The 23086-nt window shown below is 67.2% G+C and overlaps 3 protein-coding genes across 52 annotated transcripts in view; all 3 read left to right on the top strand.

The window, feature by feature from the left end:
* KDM6B (lysine demethylase 6B) overlaps positions 1–23086 on the top strand; it is a 69144-nt gene that overhangs the window by 28943 nt on the left and 17115 nt on the right. The window contains 8 exon segments of the mRNA XM_050933502.1: positions 13048–13137; positions 15489–15621; positions 17068–17194; positions 17495–17593; positions 17959–18187; positions 21716–21808; positions 21930–22094; positions 22688–22819. Of these exon segments, the coding sequence (XP_050789459.1) occupies positions 17073–17194; positions 17495–17593; positions 17959–18187; positions 21716–21808; positions 21930–22094; positions 22688–22819 (840 nt within the window). The 5' untranslated portion in view covers positions 13048–13137; positions 15489–15621; positions 17068–17072.
* LOC127039749 (mucin-1-like) lies at positions 112–1580 on the top strand. The gene is made up of 2 exons (XM_050933606.1): positions 112–452; positions 813–1580. Exons 1-2 carry the CDS (start codon positions 213–215, stop codon positions 1578–1580), a joined length of 1008 nt encoding a protein of 335 aa, XP_050789563.1. The 5' UTR covers positions 112–212.
* LOC127039653 (secreted protein C-like) lies at positions 18386–20852 on the top strand. 50 transcript variants are annotated; one of them, XM_050933493.1, is made up of 11 exons: positions 18386–18951; positions 19039–19120; positions 19170–19237; positions 19340–19383; positions 19452–19689; positions 19763–19888; positions 20015–20062; positions 20190–20242; positions 20277–20349; positions 20423–20437; positions 20506–20852. In XM_050933493.1, the coding sequence occupies exons 2-11, from the start codon at positions 19048–19050 to the stop codon at positions 20692–20694; spliced, it is 927 nt and encodes a 308-aa protein (XP_050789450.1). In that variant the 5' UTR covers positions 18386–18951; positions 19039–19047; the 3' UTR covers positions 20695–20852. The 50 variants fall into 50 exon arrangements, 43 of the variants coding, with proteins under 43 accessions (XP_050789450.1, XP_050789451.1, XP_050789424.1 ...); XM_050933494.1 differs by having other exon boundaries at positions 20015–20072; positions 20200–20262; positions 20297–20349; XM_050933467.1 differs by having other exon boundaries at positions 19039–19086; positions 19981–20038; positions 20180–20349.

The following is a 23086-nucleotide window of genomic DNA, read 5'->3' as shown; positions in this document are numbered from 1 at the left end:
CAACCCCTGGGTGTAGCCGTTGGGGCCGGGGGGGACGCAATTGCTTCCTCCCCAAACCCTCCTGTCGTCGCCAGCTCGGCCCCTGGGGGGTGGAAAACGCAAAGGTAGGAGCGTGGGGACTGCCCCATGGGGAAGCCCCAGCCCCCCACTCCCAGCCCGTCCCCCAGCTGCAACTGTGCGGCTGTTCACTACCCCCACGGCGCACCCCAGAGATGGGCGCATCTCAGCGCCGGGTGAGGGGTCCCTGGGTAACCAGCTGCCCCGCCCCAGAGGTGGCTGCATCTCAGCGCCGGGTGAGGGGTCCCTGGGTAACCAGCCACCTCGCCCCAGAGGTGGGCGCATCTCAGCGCCGGGTGAGGGGTCCCTGGGTAACCAGCCGCCCCGCCCCAGAGGTGGCTGCATCTCAGCGCCGGGTGAGGGGTCCCTGGGTAACCAGCCGCCCCGCCCCAGAGGTGGCTGCATCTCAGCGCCGGGTGAGGGGTCCTTGGGTAACCAGCCGCCCCACCCCAGAGGTGGCTGCATCTCAGCGCCGGGCGAGGGGTCCCTGGGTAACTGGCCGCCCCGCCTCAGAGGTGGGCGCATCTCAGGGCCGGATGAGGGGTCCCTGGGTAACTGGCCGCCCTGCCCCAGAGGTGGGCGCATCTCAGGGCTGGGCAAGGGGTCCCTAGGTAACTGGCCGCCCTGCCCCAGAGGTGGGCGCATCTCAGGGCCGGATGAGGGGTCCCTGGGTAACCAGCCGCCCCGCCCCAGAGGTGGCTGCATCTCAGCGCCGGGCGAGGGGTCCCTGGGTAACTGGCTGCCCTGCCCTAGAGGTGGCTGCATCTCTGCAGTGCTCCAGGCTGCCCCCTTCCCCCATCACCTCGGCTGCCCCATGGCAGGACATGCCCCACATCCCCTGCGCCCGGCCTGCGCTGCCGGCCAGCGTCTTTCCCTGCATGCTGCAAGGACCGGTGGCTGCTAACAGGCAGCACGGCCCACGCACGGATGCGCACTCCCAGCACAGACGCCCTCGCACGGACACACTCGTGGAAGCGCTGACACGGACGCTCGCTCAGGGGCAGGTGTGCGGCCATACGGGCACGTGCCCAGTGACCGATGTGGTGCCCGTGCCGCCCGCTGCCTGGTTGCTGCCAAGGACACGTTTACAGGGACCCCGTACAGCCCCGTGCGCGCTGCCGCCCCTTCGCACGAGCGCACGCCCTCGTGAACTCTCTCGCTCCCTCGCACGCACACACAAAACACCTCTGTCTCTGTCGCGCCCGGAGACCCCCGGGCACGGCTCGGGACACGCTCTAGTGACCCAGCTGCCCGTGCACACGTCGGTTGTGCGGTCGCACGCCAGGCACCAACGCGACGCACAATCCGGGCTCCCTCAGCTGATCCTTTCCCTGTCGCCCTCCTGCCTCCCCAGCAGCCGCCTGGCACGGAGCCGGGCAGCTGGAGCGGCGTGGGGGGGGGCGTGGGGGGGCGGGAGGTTCCTCTGCGTAATCAGAATGGGGAGAACAAATGAATCACGCTCCCACGCCCCCCCCCGCCCCCAGCGACCGCAGGCCCCCCCCCGCCCTCTCAAGCCACCATGACCTTAAAAGGATCCGCTCCAGAGTTAACCCCACGCTGCATCCAGCCATGCGCTCGGCCGGGGCCCCCCACTCCTGACCCACAGCCCCGTCCCCCCCCAGCCCCCCACAGCTCTGCCGGTGCCCCCCACTCCTGACCCACAGCCCCGTCTCCCCCCAGCCCCCCCCAGCTCTGCCAGTGCCCCTCACTCCCGACCCGCAGCCCCTGCTAGCCCAGCCCTGCCCCCCCCAGCTCCACTGGTGCCCCTCACTCCCGACCCGCAGCCCCTGCTAGCCCAGCCCTGCCCCCCCCAGCTCCACTGGTGCCCCTCACTCCCGACCCGCAGCCTCCCCAACACCCCCCGACCCACAGCCCCACCCCCCCCAGCTCCGCCGGTGCCCCTCACTCCCGACCCGCAGCCCCTACTAGCCCCGCCCTGCCCCCCCTCAGCTCCTCCGGGGCCCCTCACTCCCGCAGCAATATTAACCCATTGTTTGCCACCATTTGAGTGAGTAGCTCAGTCCAGTTGTTTTATGCCCCAGGGCAGCACTAGGGGGCGCTGTGGGGCAGGAAGTGGGGCAGGGGTCTCAGCAGGGGGCGCTCTCCCCTGTCAGGGGGCTGGCCCCAGGGCGGCACTAGGGGGCGCTGTGGGGCAGGGAGCGGGGCGGGGGCTCAGCAGGGGGCGCTCTCCCCTGTCAGGGGGCTGGCCCCAGGGCGGCACTAGGGGGCGCTGTGGGGCAGGGGGCTCAGCAGGGGGCGCTCTCCCCTGGCAGTGGGCTGGCCCCAGGGCGGGACTAGGGGGCGCTGTGGGGCAGGGAGCGGGGCGGGGGGGGGGGCTCAGCAGGGGGCGCTCTCCCCTGGCAGGGGGCTGGCCCCAGGGCGGCGCTAGGGGGCGCTGTGGGGCAGGGAGCGGGGCGGGGGGGGCTCAGCAGGGGGCGCTCTCCCCTGGCAGGGGGCTGGCCCCAGGGCGGCACTAGGGGGCGCTGTGGGGCAGGGAGCGGGGCGGGGGCTCAGCAGGGGGCGCTCTCCCCTGGCAGTGGGCTGGCCCCAGGGCGGGAATAGGGGGCGCTGTGGGGCAGGGAGCGGGGAGGGGGGTGCTCAGCAGGGGGCGCTCTCCCCTGGCAGGCTTAAAGGGACGGTGGCGGTGCTGATGTCCCACACTGCCCTGGGGGGCTGAGGGAGGGGCTATGGGGCTTTGACTCCACTGCCCCCCCAGTGCCCCCCAAAACCAGCCCTGTCCCCAGCAGAGCCTGGACCATGGAAAAGGCCAGAATCCGGGTACGGGGGCTCCCCGATTTCCCGATGACGCTGGATGGGACCCGGGAGGTGCCCAGTGACGGGCCCAGGGCGAAACCTTTGCCGTTGGTGTGTGGTGGTGTTTGTGCTAGTGTGTTGCCCCTGTGTGTGTGATTGGGTGTGTGGTTGTGCCTCCTGTGTGTGTGATATTCTCCCTGGGGTCGTGTCTCGAGTGTGTGTGTGTCTCCTGTGTGAGTGATTGTGCATGTGTGGGATTGTGTTTCTTGTGTGTGTTGTCTGTGATATTGGGTGTGTGGCTGTGGCTCCATGTGTGTGGGTCTCCCGGCATGTGTGTCTGTCATATTGTGGGTGTGTGGTTGTGTCTCCTGTGTCTGTGATATTGTGGGGGAGAGTTGTGTGTCACTCTGTGGTTCTGGGGGTGTGGGTGTTCCTCTGGCATGTGTGTGGTTGTGTCTCAATGTGTGGCTCTGTGTGTGTGGGTCTCCTGGCATGTGTGTGTCTGTGATATTGGGTGTGTGGTTGTGTCTCCTGTGTGAGTGATTGTGCATGTGTGGGATTGTGTTTCTTGTGTGTGTTGTCAGTGATATTTGGTGTGTGGTTGTGTCTCACTGTGTGCGGCTCTCTCTGTGTGTGGGTCTCCCTAGTGTGTGTATTGGTGATACTGTGTGTGTGTGTGTGTGTGTGTGTAGTGTCTCCCTGTTGTGTGTGTGTGATATTGTGTGTTGTTGTGTCTCTGTGTGGCTCTCCTGGTGTGGTATGTGTGGCCTGTTTCTCTAGGGGAAGAAGCAGGGAGGCGAGGGTGGGGGGGCAGGATTCCCAGGGAACGGACTGGATTGGGTGGGAGCCGTGTGGGGCAGGGTTCCCAGGGGACAGGCTGGGTTGGGTGGGAGCTGTGTGGGGCAGGGCCAGGGGGTGGGCCAGGGTTCCCAGGGACGGGCTGGGTTGGGTGGGAGCCGTGTGGGGCAGGGCCGGGGGGCTGGCCAGGGTTCCCAGGGACAGGCTGGATTGGGTGGGAGCCGTGTGGGGCAGGGCCGGGGGGTGGGCCAGGGTTCCCAGGGGAGGGACTTTGGGTGGGGGCCGTGTGGGGCAGGGCCGGGGGGTGGGCCAGGGTTCCCAGGGACAGGCTGGGTTGGGTGGGAGCCGTGTGGGGCAGGGCCAGGGGGTGGGCCAGGGTTCCCAGGGGAGGGACTTTGGGTGGGAGCCGTGTGGGGCAGGGCCGGGGGGTGGGCCAGGGTTCCCAGGGACGGGCTGGGTTGGGTGGGAGCCGTGTGGGGCAGGGCCGGGGGGTGGGCCAGGGTTCCCAGGGACAGGCTGGTTGGGTGGGAGCCGTGTGGGGCAGGGCCGGGGGGTGGGCCAGGGTTCCTAGGGGACAGGCTGGGTTGGGTGGGAGCCGTGTGGGGCAGGGTTCCCAGGGGACAGGCTGGGTTGGGTGGGAGCTGTGTGGGGCAGGGCCGGGGGGTGGGCCAGGGTTCCCAGGGACGAGCTGGGTTGGGTGGGAGCCGTGTGGGGCAGGGCCGGGGGGGTGGGCCAGGGTTGCCAGGGGAGGGGCTGGGTTGGGTGGGAGCCGTGTGGGGCAGGGTTCCCAGGGACAGGCTGGGTTGGGTGGGAGCCATGTGGGGCAGGGTTCCCAGGGGACAGGCTGGGTTGGGTGGGAGCCGTGTGGGGCAGGGCCGGGGGGGTGGGCCAGGGTTGCCAGGGGAGGGGCTTTGGGTGGGAGCCGTGTGGGGCAGGGCTGGGGGTGGGGGGCGGAGGAAGAGGGGGGGCGGGGAAGGGGGATGATGTCACCCGGCCCTTTAAACGGGGGGGGGCGGGCGCAGCTGAGTCACGGTGTCCGGAACCCACGGCCGGGCCCCCCCCACAGTGCGGCTGGCGGGCGGGGGGGGGGGGAACCCGGGCGGGGGGGGCAGGAGGAGGAGCCGGGCGGGCGCCGGAGCCAGTCGGGAGCCGGCAGGCAGCGAGTGCAGCACACGAGCGCCTGTCCGTCCGCCTGTCAGTCCGCCTGTCCGTCCGCCTGTCCGTCCGCCTGTCCGTGCCGACCCCCCCCACACCCGGAAGGGGCTTGTGACCCACCCACCCCCGCTGGCTGGAGGGGGGCCCCGGGCGCCTGCCCCACAGAGACCAGGAGGTAAGGCCGGGCCGGCAATCCTCCCCACGCGCCACTGCCGGTGTGTGCGACGGTGTCTCCCTCGTGGGGGTGCCGGGTGTGAGTCGAGTGCGGGTGACAGGACCCCCCCCAGGCCTCCTGGGCCTCTGACTTTGAGGGGTGTGATTGTGTGTAGGGAGTGAGTGTGTGTGTGTGTCTCAAAGGACGGTGTGTGTGTGTGTGTGTCTTGAAGTACAGCATGATTTTGTGTGTGTGTGAAGGACTGTGTGATTGTGTGTGTCTCGAAGGCCTCTCTGTGTGTGTGTGTGTGTGTTTGGCTCAAAGGACGGTGTGATTGTGTGTGTGTCTCGAAGTTCAGTGTGTGTGTGTTTCTCAGAAGTGTGTTTGGGGGAGGGAGATGCTGTGCGCCTGTGTGGCCTCCGAGTGCCGGGCTGTGATTTTTGTCTCTCTCCGGTGCGTTGTGTATGCTTGTGTTGCTCTTCGACTCGCGTGGGACGCCTGTGTGTTGTGAGTTTGTGTGTCTCTAGCGTGTGATTTTTGTGTCCAGCGAGACAGTGTCTCTCTTTTAGTGTGGGGAAGGTGTGTGTGTTTTCTCTTGCCGGTGCGTTTGTGTGTCTCAAATGTGTGTGTCTCTCTCTGCCCTGTCCTTGTGTGTCCCCCAGCGGGTGCGTGGGGCGCAGGGCTGCCTGTGTGGTGTTTTGTTGGTAGCCGTTACAAGGCGGTTGTACCCAGCACGCTAGCTGGGGGCGTTACAGACAAGGGGGGGCTGGAAATCTGCCATGTCCCCGCCCCCCCCCCATGTGAAGGAGGGAATCCCAGACCTGTTAACCCTTGGGGGGCCGGGGACTTCCCGACTGCTGGGCCCCCTCCATGCTGGGTGTGTGTGTCACTCTGTGTGTAGGAGGGGTCACTGTGGGGGGGGGTCAGCCCATGTGTGTCACTGTGTGTGTGTGTGTCATGGTGGGAGGTCTGCCCGTGTGTGTGTGTGTGTGGGTCTGCCCATGTTTGTGATCGTGATTGTGTGTCACTGTGTGTGTGTGTGTCATGGTGGGAGGTCTGCCCGTGTGTGTGTGTGTGTGGGTCTGCCCATGTTTGTGATCGTGATTGTGTGTCACTGTGTGTGTGTGTCATGGTGGGAGGCCTGCCCGTGTGTGTGTGTGTCTGCCCATGTTTGTGACTGTGATTGTGTGTCACTGTGTGTGTCACTCTGTGAGTGCGCAGGTCTACCCGTATGTGTCACTGTGTGTTGCGGGTCTGCTCGTGTGCGTGACAGTCATTGTGTTTGTGTCTGTGTGTCACTGGGTGCACGCATCTGCCCGTGTGGGTGACAGTGATTGTGTATCACTGTGTGTGTGTGTGTGTGTGTGTGTGTGTGTGTGTGTGTGTGTGTGTGTGAGAGAGAGAGAGAGACTGTGTTGGGGGTCTGCCCATGTGTGCGGGTCAGCCCTTGTGTATGATAGTGATTGTGTGTGTGTGTGTCATTGTATATGTCTGACTGGGGGGGAGTCTGCCCATGTTTGTGTGTCACTGTGTATGTGTCACGGTGTTTGTGTGTATCTGTGTCGCTGTGTGGTGGTCTGCCCATGTGTCACTTTGCCCCATGCATATGGCTCTGCCTGTGTATGGCTCACTCTGTGTGTGTGTCTGTGTGAGACAAGGTTTGTGTGTGGCGGTCACGGTGCGTGTGGGTCTGCCAGTGTGTGTGTGTGAAATGCTGTGTCTATGCCTTTCTGTGTCACTGGGTCTGTGTGTCACCGTGTCAGGGGCCCGTCCGTGTGTGTGACAGTGATTCTGTGCGGGTGTGGGTGGCGTGCCTGTGTGTCTGTAACCCTGTGTGTCTCTAGGTCATCGAGTGACACTGTCGCTGTGTGACATTGTGCAGTGCTGTTTGTCCCTTTGTGCTTCCTGGTTACCGTGGGACGCGGCGTGTGTGTGACCTTGTGCGATGCCGGGTGCGTGTGTCTCTATCGCCGTGACGCCGGTTGTGTAACGCTGGGGGTGTGCAGGTCTGTGGGGGTGGGGGAACGGTTGTGATATGGCTGTTGCTCCGTACACACGTGGGTTTCAGGGCGGCGCTGACTCAGCGCTGACGTGACTCTGACCCCCGAGGGGGTGGGGGTTCCCCGCCGCTTGTCGTCAGGGAATCTTCCCCCCGTTCCCCGGGGGTTTCTCAGGCCCCGACGGGGTGGATCCCCCCACCCCCGGGCTGGATCTAGGGCACCGCCCCTAGTGGGCCGGGCTTGGCTTTCACTAATGTCACGCAGCCGGATTCACAGCAGCCGTGCGAGGGGATGCACGGGGGAGTGGGGCTGAGTGCAGGGGGGCAGCTCGGAGCATATGTGGGGGGCATGTTTGGACTGGGGGGCTCATGACGATGCACGGGGAGGGGCTGGTCGGGGAGGGGGGCGTGCACCCAGCTGTGGGCGTTCCTTTCGGTGCACGCACGCGTGTCTGGCTCCATGCGTGTGAAGGGCTCCTTGTGTAACCCGCCCCCCTATGCTCCAAGCTGCGGACTGATCGCACGGGGAGGGAACCCCCCACCCCAGAACTCCCCCAGCTCTGACTCATAGAAGGAGGCGGAGCCAATTCAGGCCCCTCCCCCTAGTGCTGCCTGTCCCTACTCCCCCACCCCCTCAGCCCCTTGGGGTGTCCTCCTAGTAGTGCCCCATTTCCCCTTGCACGGCACACACCTTTGCCCCCATTCACGCCCCCTTCACTCACACTCGGCCACGTGCACTCTTGCCGACACGCGCAAGGCTGAGCACGCTTGCACGCCCGCACCCGGACACTCGGCCAGATGTGCGGCCCCACTGGCTTGTGCATGGCTCTGCTCATGCCCTTTCACGCCCACGTGCACAGGTCACACACGCGCTCGGTCACTCACGCCTACCGGTGCCCCTCAGGTGCACCTGCACACCCAAATGCTGACTTCTGCACCCTTCACCTGGTCTCACACACTTGCCAAGACACACTGACATGCACCGTCACTTGTGCACGCCCATTTGCACATGCATGCTCTCAGCTGCGCCGCCATACCCGTGCAGATGTCCTCACATGCAGGGTCACTTTTGCACACCTGCACACTCTCACATGCACAGTCACTGTGGCACACCCATTTGCACGGCCCGGGTTGTTGGCCACAGGTTTGCATGCATGTTTCACTTTGGCGCGCTCATGGCCTGCGTGCTTGGCCTCCGCTGCCCGGTTGCACATTCCCCTCTCACAAGCATCTGCCCTCGCACACTCACTTGTGTGCGCTCTCGCACGTCAGTGTATCACCCCCCTCCCGCCCGGCCCGTGTGAGTCAGGGCTGCTGCTTCCCTTTTCTAGTAAAGGCAGAACCCAGACAGGAACCCCGGGGCCGCTTCGGAGAACGTAGCCGTGAGGGGAAGGAAGAGGTCATTTCCCAGCGCCCACCGCCGGGAACTCCCCCGGCACCTGGCAAGGGGGCGGGGTGGGCACTGCCATCTCTAAGGGGTGCCAAGCCGGCCCCATGACTCAGGGGGGCCTGGCAGCCGCCAGCAGGCACCGTTTGGCTTCCCGGCCAGCGTGGGCGGGACGGAGATTCCCTCCGTCAGGCGCAGCAGGGAGGGGCCAGGCGGCCGGGCTTACCCCGCCCACGCCCAGAGCCGCTGCCAGAGCTCACGGGGAGCCCGGCTGGTCACTGGTGCCATGCCCAAGAACGCAGGGGTGGGGGCGCGCCGCCCCCTGCTGGTGTGGGGGTGTTCACGCAGCGCTGCCCCCTGCTGGTGTGGGGGTGTTCACGCAGCGCTGCCCCCTGCTGGTGTGTGTGCGTGCACGCAGCGCTGCCCCCTGCTGGTGTGGGGGTGTTCACGCAGCGCTGCCCCCTGCTGGTGTGTGTGCGTGCACGCAGCGCTGCCCCCTGCTGGTGTGGGGGTGTTCACGCAGCGCTGCCCCCTGCTGGGGTGGGGGTGTTCACATAGCGCTGCCCCCTGCTGGTGTGTGTGTGTGTGCATGCAGCGCTGCCCCCTGCTGGTGTGTGTGAGTGCATGCAGCGCTGCCCCCTGCTGGTGTGGGGTGTTCACATAGCGCTGCCCCCTGCTGGTGTGTGTGCATGCACGCAGCGCTGCCCCCTGCTGGTGTGGGGGTGTTCACGTAGCGCTGCCCCCTGCTGGTGTGGGGGTGTTCACGCAGCGCTGCCCCCTGCTGGTGTGTGTGCGTGCACGCAGCGCTGCCCCCTGCTGGTGTGGGGTGTTCACGCAGCACTGCCCCCTGCTGGTGTGTGTGAGTGCACGCAGCGCTGCCCCCTGCTGGTGTGTGTGTGTGTGTGTGTGTGTGTGTGTGCATGCAGCGCTGCCCCCTGCTGGTGTGTGTGAGTGCATGCAGCGCTGCCCCCTGCTGGTGTGGGGGTGTTCGCACAGCGCTGCCCCCTGCTGGTGTGTGTGAGTGCATGCAGCGCTGCCCCCTGCTGGTGTGGGGTGTTCACGCAGCACTGCCCCCTGCTGGTGTGTGTGAGTGCACGCAGCGCTGCCCCCTGCTGGTGTGTGTGAGTGCACGCAGCGCTGCCCCCTGCTGGTGTGTGTGTGTGTGTGTGTGTGTGTGTGTGTGTGTACATGCAGCGCTGCCCCCTGCTGGTGTGGGGGTGTTCACATAGTGCTGCCCCCTGCTGGTGTGTGTGAGTGCACGCAGCGCTGCCCCCTGCTGGTGTGTGTGTGTGTGTGTGTGTGCATGCAGCGCTGCCCCCTGCTGGTGTGTGTGAGTGCACGCAGCACTGCCCCCTGCTGGGGTGTGTGTGTGTGTGTGTGTGTGTGCATGCAGCGCTGCCCCTTGCTGGTGTGGGGGTGTTCACGCAGCGCTGCCCCCTGCTGGTGTGTGTGCATGCATGCAGCGCTGCCCCCTGCTGCTGTGTGTGAGTGCATGCAGTGCTGCCCCCTGCTTGTCTGTGTGCGTGCACGCAGCACCGCCCCCTGGTGGTGTGTGTGTGTGCGTGCACACAGTGCTGCCCCCTGCTGGTGTGTGTGTGTGTGTGTGTGTGTGTGTGTGTGTGCAGGCAGCACCGCCTCCTGCTGGTGTGTGTGCATGCACGCAGCGCTGCCCCCTGCTGGTGTGGGGGTGTTCACACAGCGCTGCCCCCTGCTGGTGTGTGTGTATGCGTGTGTGTGTGTGTGTGTGTGTGTGTGTGTGTGTGTGCACGCAGCGCTGCCTTCTGCTGGTGTGTGTGAGTGCATGCAGCGCTGCCCCCGGCTGGTGTGGGGGAGTTCACGCAGCGCTGCCCCCTGCTGGTGTGTGGGGGTGTTCACACAGCACCGCCCCCTGCTGGGGGGTGTGTGTGGGTGTGGGGGTGTTCACGCAGTGCTGCCCCCTGCTGGTGTGGGGGTGTTCACGCAGCGCTGCCCCGTGTATGCGTGTGTGTGTGTGTGTGTGTGTGTGTGTGTGTGTGTGCGCGCGCGCGCAGTGCTGCCCCCTCCTGGTGTGTGTGTGTTCATGCAGTGCTGCCTCAGCTGATTTGCGTGAGTGTGTGTATGTCCAGTGCTGTCTCCTGTTGGGGTTTGCGTGTCTATGTGTGTGTGTTCACACAGGAGTATGTGTGTGTGTGTCCATGTCCATGCAGCGCTGACCCCCGTTGGCGTGTGTGTGTGTGTTTTTCCAGCACTGTCCCCTGCTGGTGTGTGTGTGTGCAAGTGTGTCTACACGGGTGGCGTGCCACACGATCCCCTGCACGCTTCCTCTCTGCTCGCACACACATCATGGGCCAGCCCCAAAATTCTCACAGCGCGGGATGGCCCATGACGGCAACAGGGGGTGGGGGCATAGGGGGAGAGGAAGGCACGTGTGAAAGTACAGAGCATGTGTGCACAGCTGGGCATGGAGCGATCACGTGTGTAAACATGCAGCGCACAAGTGTGCTCCCATGCCCAAGGAGCTCACGCACGCGTGTGAAAGTGAGCGTGCACGGGGCGTGAATAGGTGGCAGAGTCTGGGGGCCTCAAGTACGTGGCGTGGCTCCGGCACACGTGTCATTGGTGTGTCTACATGTCCTTGTCACTGGTTGGCATGTCCCTGGCATGTCCGTGTTGTTGGCATGTCCACGCGTGGCAGGCAGGGCTGCGTGCCACGGATGCACGCTCTATCCACATGCGGGTGGCGCGTCCGAGTGTGGTTGGTGTGCCCGGGTGCCATGGGTGTCGCATGTCACTGGCGTGTGCCAGGCAGCAGCCGTCCCGCCAGGATCTCCCTTGGGAGCGTACGTCTGCCCCGCCCGCTTCCTGCCCCGGTCCCAAACTTAGCTCCCGCGGCCGCAGCCGCTTTTAGCTCCGCTCCGCCCCCCGTGCCATGTGCGTCACCTCCCCTCTGGGGCCCAGAGCGGGGGCACCCCCCCGCCAACGTGCCCCATGTCTGTCACCCACCGCCCTCCTGCCCCGCTCCGGTCCCGGGGGGGGGAGCTGGGGGCGGGGGGGTGGGGGTGTCGTCTGGGCAGCATCCGTCTGGCGTGACAGGGCCGGGGTGAGTCACGGAGCCCGGGGAGGGGCAGAGCCGGCGGCTGCGGCTCACTCCCCCCCCCACCTGCTGCACCGTGTGTGGGTCCTTCGCTGTGTGCGTCGCCCTGTGACATCTCCTGTGCCCGCCCCACGGGGCCCCACTGCCCCCCACTGCTTCTCAGTCCTGCCCCATGGGGCCCCATTGCTCAGCCCCGTCCATGGGGCCCCACTGCTCCTCGGTCCCGCCCCCCCCAGCCCCCCGCTGCCCCTCGGTCCCGTCCCATGGGCCCCACTGCTCCTCGGTCCCGCCCCCCCAGCCCTGCCCCACGGCCCCCCGCTGCGCCTTAGCCCTGCCCAACGGCCCCCTGCTGCCCCTTGGTCCCACCTCACGGCCCCCCACTGCTCCTCAGCCCCACCCCACGGGCTCCCGCTGCCCCTTGGTCCCACCCCACAGCCCCATCACTGCTCCTCAGCCCTGCCCCATGGGGGCCCCACTGCCCCTCGGTCCCACCCCCCGGCTGCTCCTCAGTCCCGCCCCATGGGGCCCCACTGCCCCTCTGTCCCACCCCCCCGCTGCCCTGCAGTCCCACCCCATGGGGCCCCACTGCCCCTCTGTCCCACCCCCCCGCTGCCCTGCAGTCCCACCCCATGGGGCCCCACTGCCCCTCTGTCCCACCCCCCCGCTGCCCTGCAGTCCCACCCCATGGGGCCCCACTGCCCCTCTGTCCCACCCCCCCGCTGCCCTGCAGTCCCACCCCATGGGGCCCCACTGCCCCTCTGTCCCACCCCCCCTGCTGCCCTGCAGTCCCACCCCATGGGGCCCCACTGCCCCTCTGTCCCACCCCCCCGCTGCCCTGCAGTCCCACCCCATGGGGCCCCACTGCCCCTCTGTCCCACCCCCCCGCTGCCCTGCAGTCCCACCCCATGGGGCCCCACTGCCCCTCTGTCCCACCCCCCCGCTGCCCTGCAGTCCCACCCCATGGGGCCCCACTGCCCCTCTGTCCCACCCCCCCACCCCCTGCTGCCCTGCAGTCCCACCCCATGGGGCCCCACTGCCCCTCTGTCCCACCCCCCCGCTGCCCTGCAGTCCCACCCCATGGGGCCCCACTGCCCCTCTGTCCCACCCCCCCCGCTGCCCTGCAGTCCCACCCCATGGGGCCCCACTGCCCCTCTGTCCCACCCCCCCGCTGCCCTGCAGTCCCACCCCATGGGGCCCCACTGCCCCTCTGTCCCACCCCCCCGCTGCCCTGCAGTCCCACCTCATGGGGCCCCACTGCCCCTCTGTCCCACCCCCCCGCTGCCCTGCAGTCCCACCCCATGGGGCCCCACTGCCCCTCTGTCCCACCCCCCTGCCCCCCGCTGCCCTGCAGTCCCACCCCATGGGGCCCCACTGCCCCTCTGTCCCACCCCATAGCCCCCCCACCGCTCCTCAGCCCCACCCCATGGGGCCCCATGGGCCCCCCGCTGCCCCCCCATTCCCACCCCATGGGGCTCCGCTGCCCGTCAGCCCTGCCCCACAGCGCCCCCTGCTGGTCCTCCTGGTTTGCCCCCCCGAAGCGCCCCCACCGCGGCATCCCGGCGGCCTCAGCTCATTGGTTGCGTCTTGCTCCTCCCCTGATTCCCACGGGCTCGCCCGCCCCTCGGCCCCGCCCCGCAGTGACCCTCTGGCTCCCCATTGGTCTCCTCCAGGCTGCCCTAGAGGACGGATGGGGACGATGATTGGCAGCCAGAGGAGGGGCGCCGCGTGATTGGCCGGATTCCTGGAGAGCGTGGCCAGAGGTGGGTCCTCGAGGTGGGGGGAGCGGGGGGGGGTGCAAGGGGTTAACCCCGCCCCGGGGGGCGGAGCCAGTAGCAAAAGTGCCCCTCCCCCCATTGTGTCACAATTGGGCCGCCCTGCCCCCGCCATTAACCCTGTCCTGGCCTGGGAACCCCCCCCCATTTAACCCCGTCCCGGCCTGGACCCCCCCTCCCCCGTTAACCCCGTCCTGACCTGGACCCCCCCCATTAACCCCATCCTGACCTGGACCCCTCCCCCACCATTAACCCTGTCCTGGCCTGGGAATCCCCCCCCCCTTAAACCCCATCCCGGCCTGGACCCCCCCCTCCCCTGTTAACCCCATCCTGACCTGGACCCCCCCCCCCCATTAACCCCGTCCTGGCCTGGGACCTCTCCCGTTAACTCCGTCCTGGCCTGGGACCACCCCGTTAACTTCGTCTGGGCCTGGACCACCCCTCCCCCGTTAATCCCATCCTGGCCTGAGACCCCCTCCCCCATTAACCTCATCCTGGCCTGGACCTCCCCGTTAACCCCATCCGGGCCTGGGACCCCCCCCCCCGTTAACCCCGTCCAGGCCTGGATCCCCCTTCCCCCATTAACCCCATCCTGACCTGGACCCCCCCATTAACCCCATCCGGGCCTGGGACCCCCCCTCTCCCGTTAACCCCGTCCAGGCCTGGACCCTCCCCCCCATTAACCCCATCCGGGCCTGGGACCCCCCACCCCCACCGTTAACTCCGTGCCAGCCTGGACCCCCCCCCCCGTTAACCCTGGCCTGGCCTGGACTCCCCCTCCCCCATTAACCCCGTTCCGGCCTGGACCCCCCCTGTTTATGCTGTCCTGGACCCTACCTCCCATTAATCCTGTCCCGGTCTGGACCCCCCCCCGTTAACCCTGTTCCGGCCTGGACCCCCCCTGTTTTCACTGTCCTGGACCCTACCTCCCATTAACCCTGTCCCGGTCTGGACCCCCCCCCCCCCATTAACCCTGGCCTGGCATGGATCCCCGCTCTCCCTGTTAACCCTGGCCTGGCCTGGACCCCCCCCCCCCGTTAACCCCATCCCGGCCTGGACCCCCCACCCCGTTAACCTCGTCCCGCCCTAGAACCCCCTGTTAACCCCATCCCGGCCTGGAACCCCCCCCCATTAACTCCGTCCTGGCCTGGGACCACCCCCTGTTAACCCTGTCCTGGACCCTACCTCCCATTAACCCTGTCTCGGTCTGGGAGCCCTTCCCCCCCCCCATTGACTCCGTCCTGGCCTGGGACCACCCCCGTTAACCCCGTCCTGGCCTGCACTCCCCCCCGTTAACCCCATCCCAGCCTGGACACCCCCCATTAACTCTTTCCAGGACCCCCCCCGTTAACCCCGTCCCGGCCTGGAACCCTGCCGTTAACCCTGTCCTGGACCCTACCTCCCATTAACCCTGGCCTGGCCTGGGACCCCCCCGTTAACCCCATCCTGGCCAGGATGCCCCCCCCCGTTAACTCCATCTCGGCCTGGGACCCCCCCGTTAACCCCATCCTGGCCTGGACCCCCCCGTTAACCTTGTCCTGACCTGGACCCCCCTCCCCCCGTTAACTCCGTCTCGGCCTGGGACCACCCCCATTAACCCTGGCCTGGCCTGGACCACCCCCCTTTAACCCCGTCCTAGCCTGGACCCCCCCTTTAATCGTTTCCTGACCTGCACCCCCCCCGTTAACTTCGTCTGGGCCTGGACCCCCCCATTAAACCCGTCCCAGCCTGGACCCCCCCCCGGTAACCCCATCCCAGCCTGGACCCCCCCCATTAACCCCGTCCTGGCCTGGACCCCCCCCATTACCCTTGTCCCAGCCTGGACCCCCCCCCCCGGTAACCCTGTCCTGGACCCTACCCCCCCATTAACCCTGTCCTGGCCTGGGACCCCCTGTTAAGCCCATCCTGGCCTGGACCCCCCCCATTAACCCCATCCCAGCCTGGACACCCCCATTAACTCTTTCCAGGATCCCCCCATTAACCCTATCCTGGCTGGGACCCCACCCCCCATTAACCCCGTCTCAGCCTGGACCCCCCCCTCGTTAACCCAGTCCTGGCTGGGACCCCACGCCCCATTAACCCTATACTGGCCTGGACCCCCCCCCCCGTTAGCTCCGTCTCAGCCTGGGACCCCCTCGTTAACCCCGTCCTGGCCTGGACTCCCCCCACCCCCCATTAACCCCGTCCTGGCCTGGACCCTCCCCGTTAACCCTGTCCTGGACCCCCCCCAACCCCGTCCTGGCCTGGACTGAACCCCGTCCTGGCCTGGACTCTATCCCCCCTCCCCCTCCCCCCAGGTGACTCCAGCCCCCCATGCCTGACCCCCGCTCTCCCCACAGTGGTGTATGAGGCTGTGAGTGTTTCCCACGGCGCCGGGGGAGTCTCAGCCAGGAGGAGCCGCGGGGGCCGCCCGTCGCTCGCACCCCGGGGGGGGCGGAGGGGGGGACAGAGGCATCCAGCGCAGCAGAAGTGGTGAGGCCCGGCCCGGGAATGGGGGGGCGGGGGGGGAGAGGGGACTGGGATTGTGGGGGGGCAGGTGGGGAGGGGCTGTCAGAGGAGGTAGGAGGAGGGATGGGGAGGGGATGTCGGGGGATGGGGAGCAGGCAGGGGGAGGGGCCTTGGGGGAAGGGAGGGGGTGAGGGAGGGGATGGGGAGGGGATGTCGGGGCTGGTGGGAGCAGAAAGGGGGCAGGATGAGGGTGGAGGAGGGGACGTTGGGGGAAGTGGGGGGCAGGATGAGGGTGAAGGAGGGGACGTCGGGGAGGTGAGGGGGCAGGGGGAGGGGGCTTGGGGGCAGGATGAGGGTGGTGGAAGGGACGTCGAGGGATGTGAGGGGGGCAGGGGGAGGGGGCTTGGGGGCAGGATGAGGGTGGTGGAGGGGACGTGTGGGGAGGTGGGGGGCAGGATGAGGGTGGTGGAGGGGACTTGGGGGCAGGATGAGGGTGGGGGAGGGGACATCAGGGGAGGTGAAGGGGGCAGGGGGAGGGGACTTGGGGGCAGGATGAGGATGGGGGAGGGGACGTCGGGGAGGTGAGGGGGGGCAGGATGAGGGTGGGGGAGGGGACGTTGGGGAGGTGAGGGGGCAGGGGGAGGGGACTTGGGGGCAGGATGAAGGTGGGGGAGGGGACGTCGGGGAGGTGAGGTGGGACAGGGGGAGGGGGCTTGGGGGCAGGATGAGGGTGGGGGAGGGGACGTGGGGGGGCAGGATGAGGGTGGTGGAGGGGACGTTGGGGGATGTGAGGGGGGCAGGGGGAGGGGACTTGGGGGCAGGATGATAGTGGGGGAGGGGACGTCGGAGAGGTGAGGGGGCCAGGATGATGGTGGGGGAGGGGACGTCAGGGAGGTGAGGGGGGCAGGGGGAGGGGACTTGGGAGCAGGATGAGGGTGGGGGAGGGGATGTTGGGAGGTGAGGGGGCAGGATGAGGGTGGGGGAGGGGACGTCGGGGAGGTGAGGGGGGCAGGGGGAGGGGACTTGGGGGAGGATGAGGGTGGGGGAGGGGACGTTGGGGAGGTGAGGGGGCAGGGGGAGGGGACTTGGGGGCAGGATGAGGGTGGGGGAGGGGACATCGTTGAGGTGGGGGGGCAGGATGAGGGTGGGGGAGGGGACGTCGAGGATGTGAGGGGGGACGGGGAGGGGGCTTGGGGGCAGGATGAGGGTGGGGGAGGGGACATCGGGGAGGTGAGGGGGGCAGGGGGAGGGGACTTGGGGGCAGGATGAAGGTGGGGGAGGGGACGTCGGGGGAGGTGAGGGGTGGCAGGAGGGGATATCAGGGATGCAGGAGGGGACCGAGGGGGGTATGGAGGAGCTGAGGGGGGCAGGCTGCACCGGACAGGTGCCCTGCCCCGTGCGGGGGTGGCGGCGGGACCCCGGGGGTCGGGGCGCAGCGTGTAACCCCGCCCCGCCCCCCGTCTCCGACAGGCTGGATGCATCGCACCGTGGAACAGCTGGGGGGCCGGGCCGGACGGGATCCCTTCGCTCTCAGCAGCCTGAGCTGCGGCGGGGCCTGGAACCCCTGCCACTCCCGCCCATGGCTCCCGGGCGGCAGGTGAGTCCGGGGGGAGCTCGCCCCGTCTGCCAGCCAGCGCCCCCCTGCCCCAGGTACTGCCTGTGGGGCAGAGACCCAGCAAACTCGTGGCGGGGGGGGGCACAGAACTGGGTGGAGCCGGCGCCCCCTAGAGGGGACAGGCACCTGCCCCATTCCCCGCCCCCATGAGCCAGCCAGTCCCTGCCCTGGGGCCGGAGGGGAGCTGGCGCCCCTAGAGGGGACAGGTCCCTGCCCCATTCCCCAAACTTCAGCCCGTCCCCTCTCTCTCTGTCTAACTATCTCTCGTTCCTTGTCCCCCAGGTGCTCTGCCAGCATCGGACAGCCCCAGCTGCCCCCACATCTCCCGTCACCTCATGGCACTAATATCGGGCACCCCAACAAACCCTATTTCCCCTCTGGGTAAGTGTTGCTGCTCATGATCTCCGGACACAGGGCGGGGGGAAAGCCCATCCCAGAGACGGGGAGAGAACCCAGGAGTCCTGGCTGCTGGCCCCCCCCACTCTAACCCACCAGCCCCCACTCCCCTCCCAGAGATGGGGAGAGAACCCAGGAGTCCTGGCTCCCAGCCCCCCCGGCTCTAACCACCAGCCCCCACTCCCCTCCCAGAGACGGGGACAGAACCCAGGAGTCCTGGCTCCCAGCCCCCCTCCTCTAACCCACCAGCCCGCACTCCCCTTCCAGAGCCAGGGAGAGAACCCAGGAGACCGGCCCCACCCCCTTGCCGGGCGCACTGAGTCTGACACGGTCCCTGCCCCCCCCCGCAGGAACTCTGCCCCCCGGCCCCTGCATGGCAAGCTGGAGGCCATCCACGGCTGCGTGCAGGCCCTGCTGCGGGACCCGGTGCAGCCACAGCTGTGGGAGCAGCTGGGGCAGGTCTACGAGTCGGAGCAGGACTGGGAGGAGGCCGTGCGGTGCTACCAGAACGCGGCCCGCTACCAGCGCGACTATGGCAGCTACAGCGAGATCAGCGCCCGAATCGGGCGCCTGCAGCAGGTGGGGCCAGCCTGGGGGCCCGTTGCGCTGATCTGGGGTGCGGGCCTGGGCCCAGAGGCCCATTGCACTGATCTGGGGCGGGGGTCTGGGCCCAGAGGCCCATTGCATGGATCAGACGTGGTGATTCTGGGTTTTATCACGAGATTTAGTGACATTTTGGTTTCCCATGTGAGCAAATCGGTGTGTCAGTGACCCCGTGAGAAATCTAGCCACCTTTCACCGCCCGTGCAAAGAGAGAAATCACCATCGCTATCCCCCGACGCGTTCACCAGCAGCTCGGGCGCGCTCGTCAAACCTTCCGTCGCACGCCCGGGCAATGTTACGTCTCCGCGGCAAGGGAAAGACGTTGGTCAGGGGCTAATTCAAGGCAGGCGCGCTCTGGGAGCGAGCGGCCCGTTCGCTTGGTTGTACCCAGATGTCGTCTTTCTCGCCGCTCCGCAGTTGGAACCGGAGGCGAGGCAGCCAGGAGCCCGGCACGGCCGGCCGGCGGGGTGGGATGAGATGGGATCAGAAGGGGAGCCAGCTTGATTTCGGTTCCCCTTTACTCTGTCCCCCGGGCGTAGCTGCCCGGCTGTTGTCAGAAATCACACCCTGGAAGCAGGTAGGGATTGGAAAGGGGTCAGGCTAGCGGATTTTTATTTTTAAATCTACTGGACTGGCTGCAGTGCCGAGCTAAGGTCAGGCAAACGAGCTCTCATCAGGCGAGCTCAGGTCAGGCGAACGAGCTCACGTCAGGCGAACAAGCTCAGGTCAGGCGAGCTCAGGTCAGGCGAACGAGGTCAGGTCAGGCGAGCTCAGGTCAGGCGAACGAGCTCACGTCAGGCGAACAAGCTCAGGTCAGGCAAGCTCAGGTCAGATGAATGAGCTCAGGTCAGGTGAGCTCAGGTCAGGCGAACGAGGTCAGGTCAGGCGAGCTCAGGTCAGGCGAACGAGGTCAGGTCAGGCGAGCTCAGGTCAGGCGAACGAGGTCAGGTCAGGCGAGCTCGGGTCAGGCGAACTCGACTCAGGCGAACGAGATCACGTCAGGCGAGCTCAGGTCAGGTGAACGAGGTCAGGTCAGGCGAGCTCAGGTCAGGTGAATGAGATCACGTCAGGCGAGCTCAGCTCAGGCGAACGAGCTCACGTCAGTCAAGCTCAGGTCAGGTGAATGAGCTCAGGTCAGGCGAGCTCAGGTCAGGTGAACGAGCTCACGTCAGGTGAGCTCAGGTCAGGCGAAAGTGCTCACGTCAGGCGAGCTCAGGTCAGGTGAACGAGGTCAGGTCAGGCGAACGCGCTCACATCAGGCAAGCTCAGGTCAGGTGAACGAGCTCACGTCAGGCGAGCTCAGGTCAGGCGAACGAGCTCACGTCAGTCAAGCTCAGGTCAGGCGAACGAGCTCAGGTCAGGCGAGCTCAGGTCAGGCGAACGAGCTCACGTCAGGCGAGCTCAGGTCAGGCGAACGAGCTCACGTCAGGCGAGCTCAGGTCAGGCGAACGAGCTCAGGTCAGACGAACTCAGGTCAGGTCAGACGAACTCAGGTCAGGTCAGGCGAACGAGGACACTTCAGGCGAACAAGGACACTTCAGGCGAGCTCAGGTCAGGCGAACGAGGTTAGGTCAGGCGAGCTCAGGTCTGGCGAACGAGCTCAGGTCAGACGAACTCAGGTCAGGTCAGGCGAACGAGGTCAGGTCAGGCGAGCTCAGGTCAGGCGAACGAGCTCAGGTCAGACGAACTCAGGTCAAGTCAGGCGAACGAGCTCAGGTCAGGTGAACGAGGTCACATCAGGCGAACGAGCTCAGGTCAGGTGAGCTCAGGTCAGGCGAACGAGCTCAGGTCAGGTGAGCTCAGGTCAGGCGAACGAGCTCAGGTCAGGTGAGCTCAGGTCAGGTGAACGAGGTCACGTCAGGTGAGCTCAGGTCAGGCGAACGAGCTCAGGTCAGACGAACTCAGGTCAGGTCTGGCGAACGAGCTCAGGTCAGGTGAGCTCAGGTCAGACGAATGAGCTCAGGTCAGACGAACTCAGGTCAGGTCAGGCGAACGAGGTCAGGTCAGGCGAGCTCAGGTCTGGCGAACGAGGTCAGGTCAGGCGAGCTCAGGTCTGGCGAACGAGCTCAGGTCAGGTGAGCTCAGGTCAGGCGAACGAGGTCACGTCAGGCGAGCTCAGGTCAGGCGAACGAGCTCAGGTCAGACGAACTCAGGTCAAGTCAGGCGAACGAGGTCAGGTCAGGCGAACGAGGTCACGTCAGGTGAGCTCAGGTCAGGCGAGCTCAGGTCAGGCGAACGAGGTCACGTCAGGCGAATGAGGTCACGTCAGGTGAGCTCAGGTCAGGCTAGCTCAGGTCAGGCCAGGCGAACACCCGGGCTCTGGGCCCTGCCTGGCAAGCAGAGGAGGCTCGGCTGAAATTAGCCGCCCAGAAGAGCGCGGAAGGGATGTGATGAAGACGACGGAGCTGCTCGCGAATGCTGTTGTGACTGTACTTGCCTGGCTGTGGGCGTGTGCGTGCGTATGGGTGTCGTTCGCTGTGTAATTCTCTGGAAATTGTGTTCAGTGACGTTGTTGGCTTCTTTTGAGAGCGTAGACAGCGACGCCTAGTGACAGCTACGTGGGGTTTGGCAACACCCGGGTGGGTCCATTGGGCTGGTTGGGGATGATGGTTCTGGGCCGGGTAGGTCCATGGGGCTGATTAGGGGAAGGGGGTTCTAGGCTGGGTAGGTCCATTGGATTGATTGGGGGAGCGGGGTTCTGGGCTGGACTGGCCCATTGGCCTGATCAGGGAGGTGGGTTCTGGGCTGGACAGGTCTATTGGGCTGATCGGGGATGATGGTTCTGGGCTGGACTGGCCCATTGGCTTAATTGGGGAGGGCAGGTTCTGGGCTGGACGGGCCCATTGGACTGACCGGGGATGATGGTTCTGGGCTGGACGGGCCCATTGGCCTGAGCGGGGTGTGGGGGTGGGTGGTCTGGGCTGTGTGGGCCCATTGGATTGATTGGGGGAGGGGGGTTCTGGGCTGGACTAGCCCATTGGATTGATTGGGGAGGGGGGTTCTGGGCTGGACTAGCCCATTGGATTGATTGGAGGAGGGGGGGTTCTGCGCCGGACTGGCCCATTGGATTGATTGGGGGAGGGGGGTTCTGGGCCGGACTGGCCCATTGGATTGATTGGGGGAGGGGGGTTCTGGGCCGGACTGGCCCATTGGATTGATGGGGGGGGGGGGGTTCTGGGCCGGACTGGCCCATTGGATTGATTGGGGGAGGGGGGTTCTGGGCCGGACTGGCCCATTGGATTGATTGGGGGAGGGGGGTTCTGGGCTGGACTAGCCCATTGGATTGATTGGGGGAGGGGGTTTCTGGGCTGGACTAGCCCATTGGATTGAGCTTGGGGGAGGGGGGTTCTGGGTTGGACTGACCCATTACACGGATGGTGGGGGAGATGGTGGGAGGAGGGTACCGGTCAGGGAGGTGCTGGTGGGGTGGGGGTGGGAGGTGAGTTGGTCACCCTGGCACCGGGCTCCCCCCCCCGACTCACGTCTCTCCCACCCCCCCGCCAGGCTCAGCTGTGGAATTTCCACTCGGGCTCGTCCCATCACCGGAACAAGGCCCTGCCCCCCCTGCAGCAGGTGTGGAACCTCCTGCACCTCGAGGTGAGCAGCTGGCGGGGGGGGTGCTCCGGGGGGGACCGGCGGGAGGGGGGTGGGGCAGTGGCTCTTGGGGGGGGAGGTTTGGTTCCAGGGTGTCGTTCTCACCCTCCCCCACCCCCCACAGAAGCGGAATTTCTCAGCCAAGCGCAGCCCCCAGCTGAAGCGGCCGGCGCCCCCCATGGAGCCCCCCGTGGTGCAGCCCATCCCCCCCGCCCAGCACCCGCCCCAGCCCGGGCACAGCGAGCTGTCCAGCCCCATAAAGAGGAGGAGGAGCGCCAGCCCCGAGCAGGTAGCTGGGGGGGGAGGGGCGTGGGGAAGGGGGACCCCAGGGGCAGGTGGGGGAGGGGGAGTTCCCGGGGTGTTTGTGGGGAAGGGAGGGGTCCTGGGGCAGGCGTGGGAGGGGCACCCCAGGGCAAGCAGAGGAGGGGGAGGGAGTTCCCGAGGTGGTTGTGGGGTAGGGAGGGGGAGGGGGTCCCAGGGCAGGCGGGGAGGGGGGATCCCAGGGGGGGATGTGGGGAAGGGAGGGGGTCCTGGGGCAGGCGGCGGAGGGGGAATCCCGGGGGGGGATGTGGGGAAGGGAGGGGGTCCTGGGGCAGGCGGGGGAGGGGGGATCCCAGGGGGGAAGGGAGGGGGTCCTGGGGCAGGTGTGGGAGGGGGACCCCAGGGCAAGCAGGGGAGGGGGAGGGGGGATCCCAGGGGGGGATGTGGGGAAGGGAGGGGGTCCTGGGGCAGGTGGGGGAGGGGGACCCCAGGAGTAGGCAGGGGAGCCCAGGGGGGATGTGGGGGGGATCCCCGAGGTGGGGGGTCTCCCCTGAGCTGCCTAGGGCTGAGTGCAGGGCAGAGCCCGGCCCCGCTCACCCCCTCTCCTCACCCCCCAAGCAGGGTGGGAACGTGGCCGGGCAGCCCCCCCCGGGGACCCCCCACTACCAGCTGCCCAAGCCCGGGCTGTGGAACCCCCTCCACGGCGACACGTGGGGGCCTGAGCGCAAGAACGTGGCTGCGCCGGAGAGACAGGTAACCCCCCCGCCCCCCCCGGCCAACACGCCCTCCCGGGCCCCCTAACCCGTAGGGGGCAGCCCCTGGGGGAGGGGGGCCTTGGACTCATGGCCCTGTTTAACCCTGGCTCTCTGCTGCCCCCCTTTCCCCCAGCCCCATCTACCCCCACCTGCCCCCACCCCGAGCCAGCTGGTCCCCTGCCCCATTCCCGCCCCCCCGAGCCAGCCAGTCCCCACCCTGGGGTCGGAGGGGAGCCGGCGCCCCCCAGAGGGGATGGACCCCTGC

The sequence above is a fragment of the Gopherus flavomarginatus genome, chromosome 23, assembly GCF_025201925.1.
Source record: "Gopherus flavomarginatus isolate rGopFla2 chromosome 23, rGopFla2.mat.asm, whole genome shotgun sequence".
In the NCBI taxonomy this organism is placed as follows: domain Eukaryota; kingdom Metazoa; phylum Chordata; order Testudines; family Testudinidae; genus Gopherus; species Gopherus flavomarginatus.
This window is presented reverse-complemented; position numbering and strand designations above follow the sequence as displayed.

Excerpts from the sequence above, each read along its gene's own strand:
- LOC127039749 (XM_050933606.1), top strand. The coding sequence starts at position 213 with ATGGGCGCATCTCAGCGCCGGGTGAGGGGTCCCTGGGTAACCAGCTGC. Across the intron at positions 453-812 it reads CCAGCCGCCCCGCCCCAGAG|GTGGCTGCATCTCTGCAGTG; the intron begins GTGGCTGCATCT and ends CCTGCCCTAGAG.
- LOC127039653 (XM_050933456.1), top strand. The coding sequence starts at position 19,048 with ATGAGCTCAGGTCAGGTGAGCTCAGGTCAGGCGAACGAGGTCAGGTCA. Across the intron at positions 19,229-19,330 it reads GTCAGGCGAGCTCAGGTCAG|GTGAATGAGCTCAGGTCAGG; the intron begins GTGAACGAGGTC and ends AGCTCAGGTCAG. Across the intron at positions 19,384-19,451 it reads GGTGAACGAGCTCACGTCAG|GCGAACGCGCTCACATCAGG; the intron begins GTGAGCTCAGGT and ends AGGTCAGGTCAG.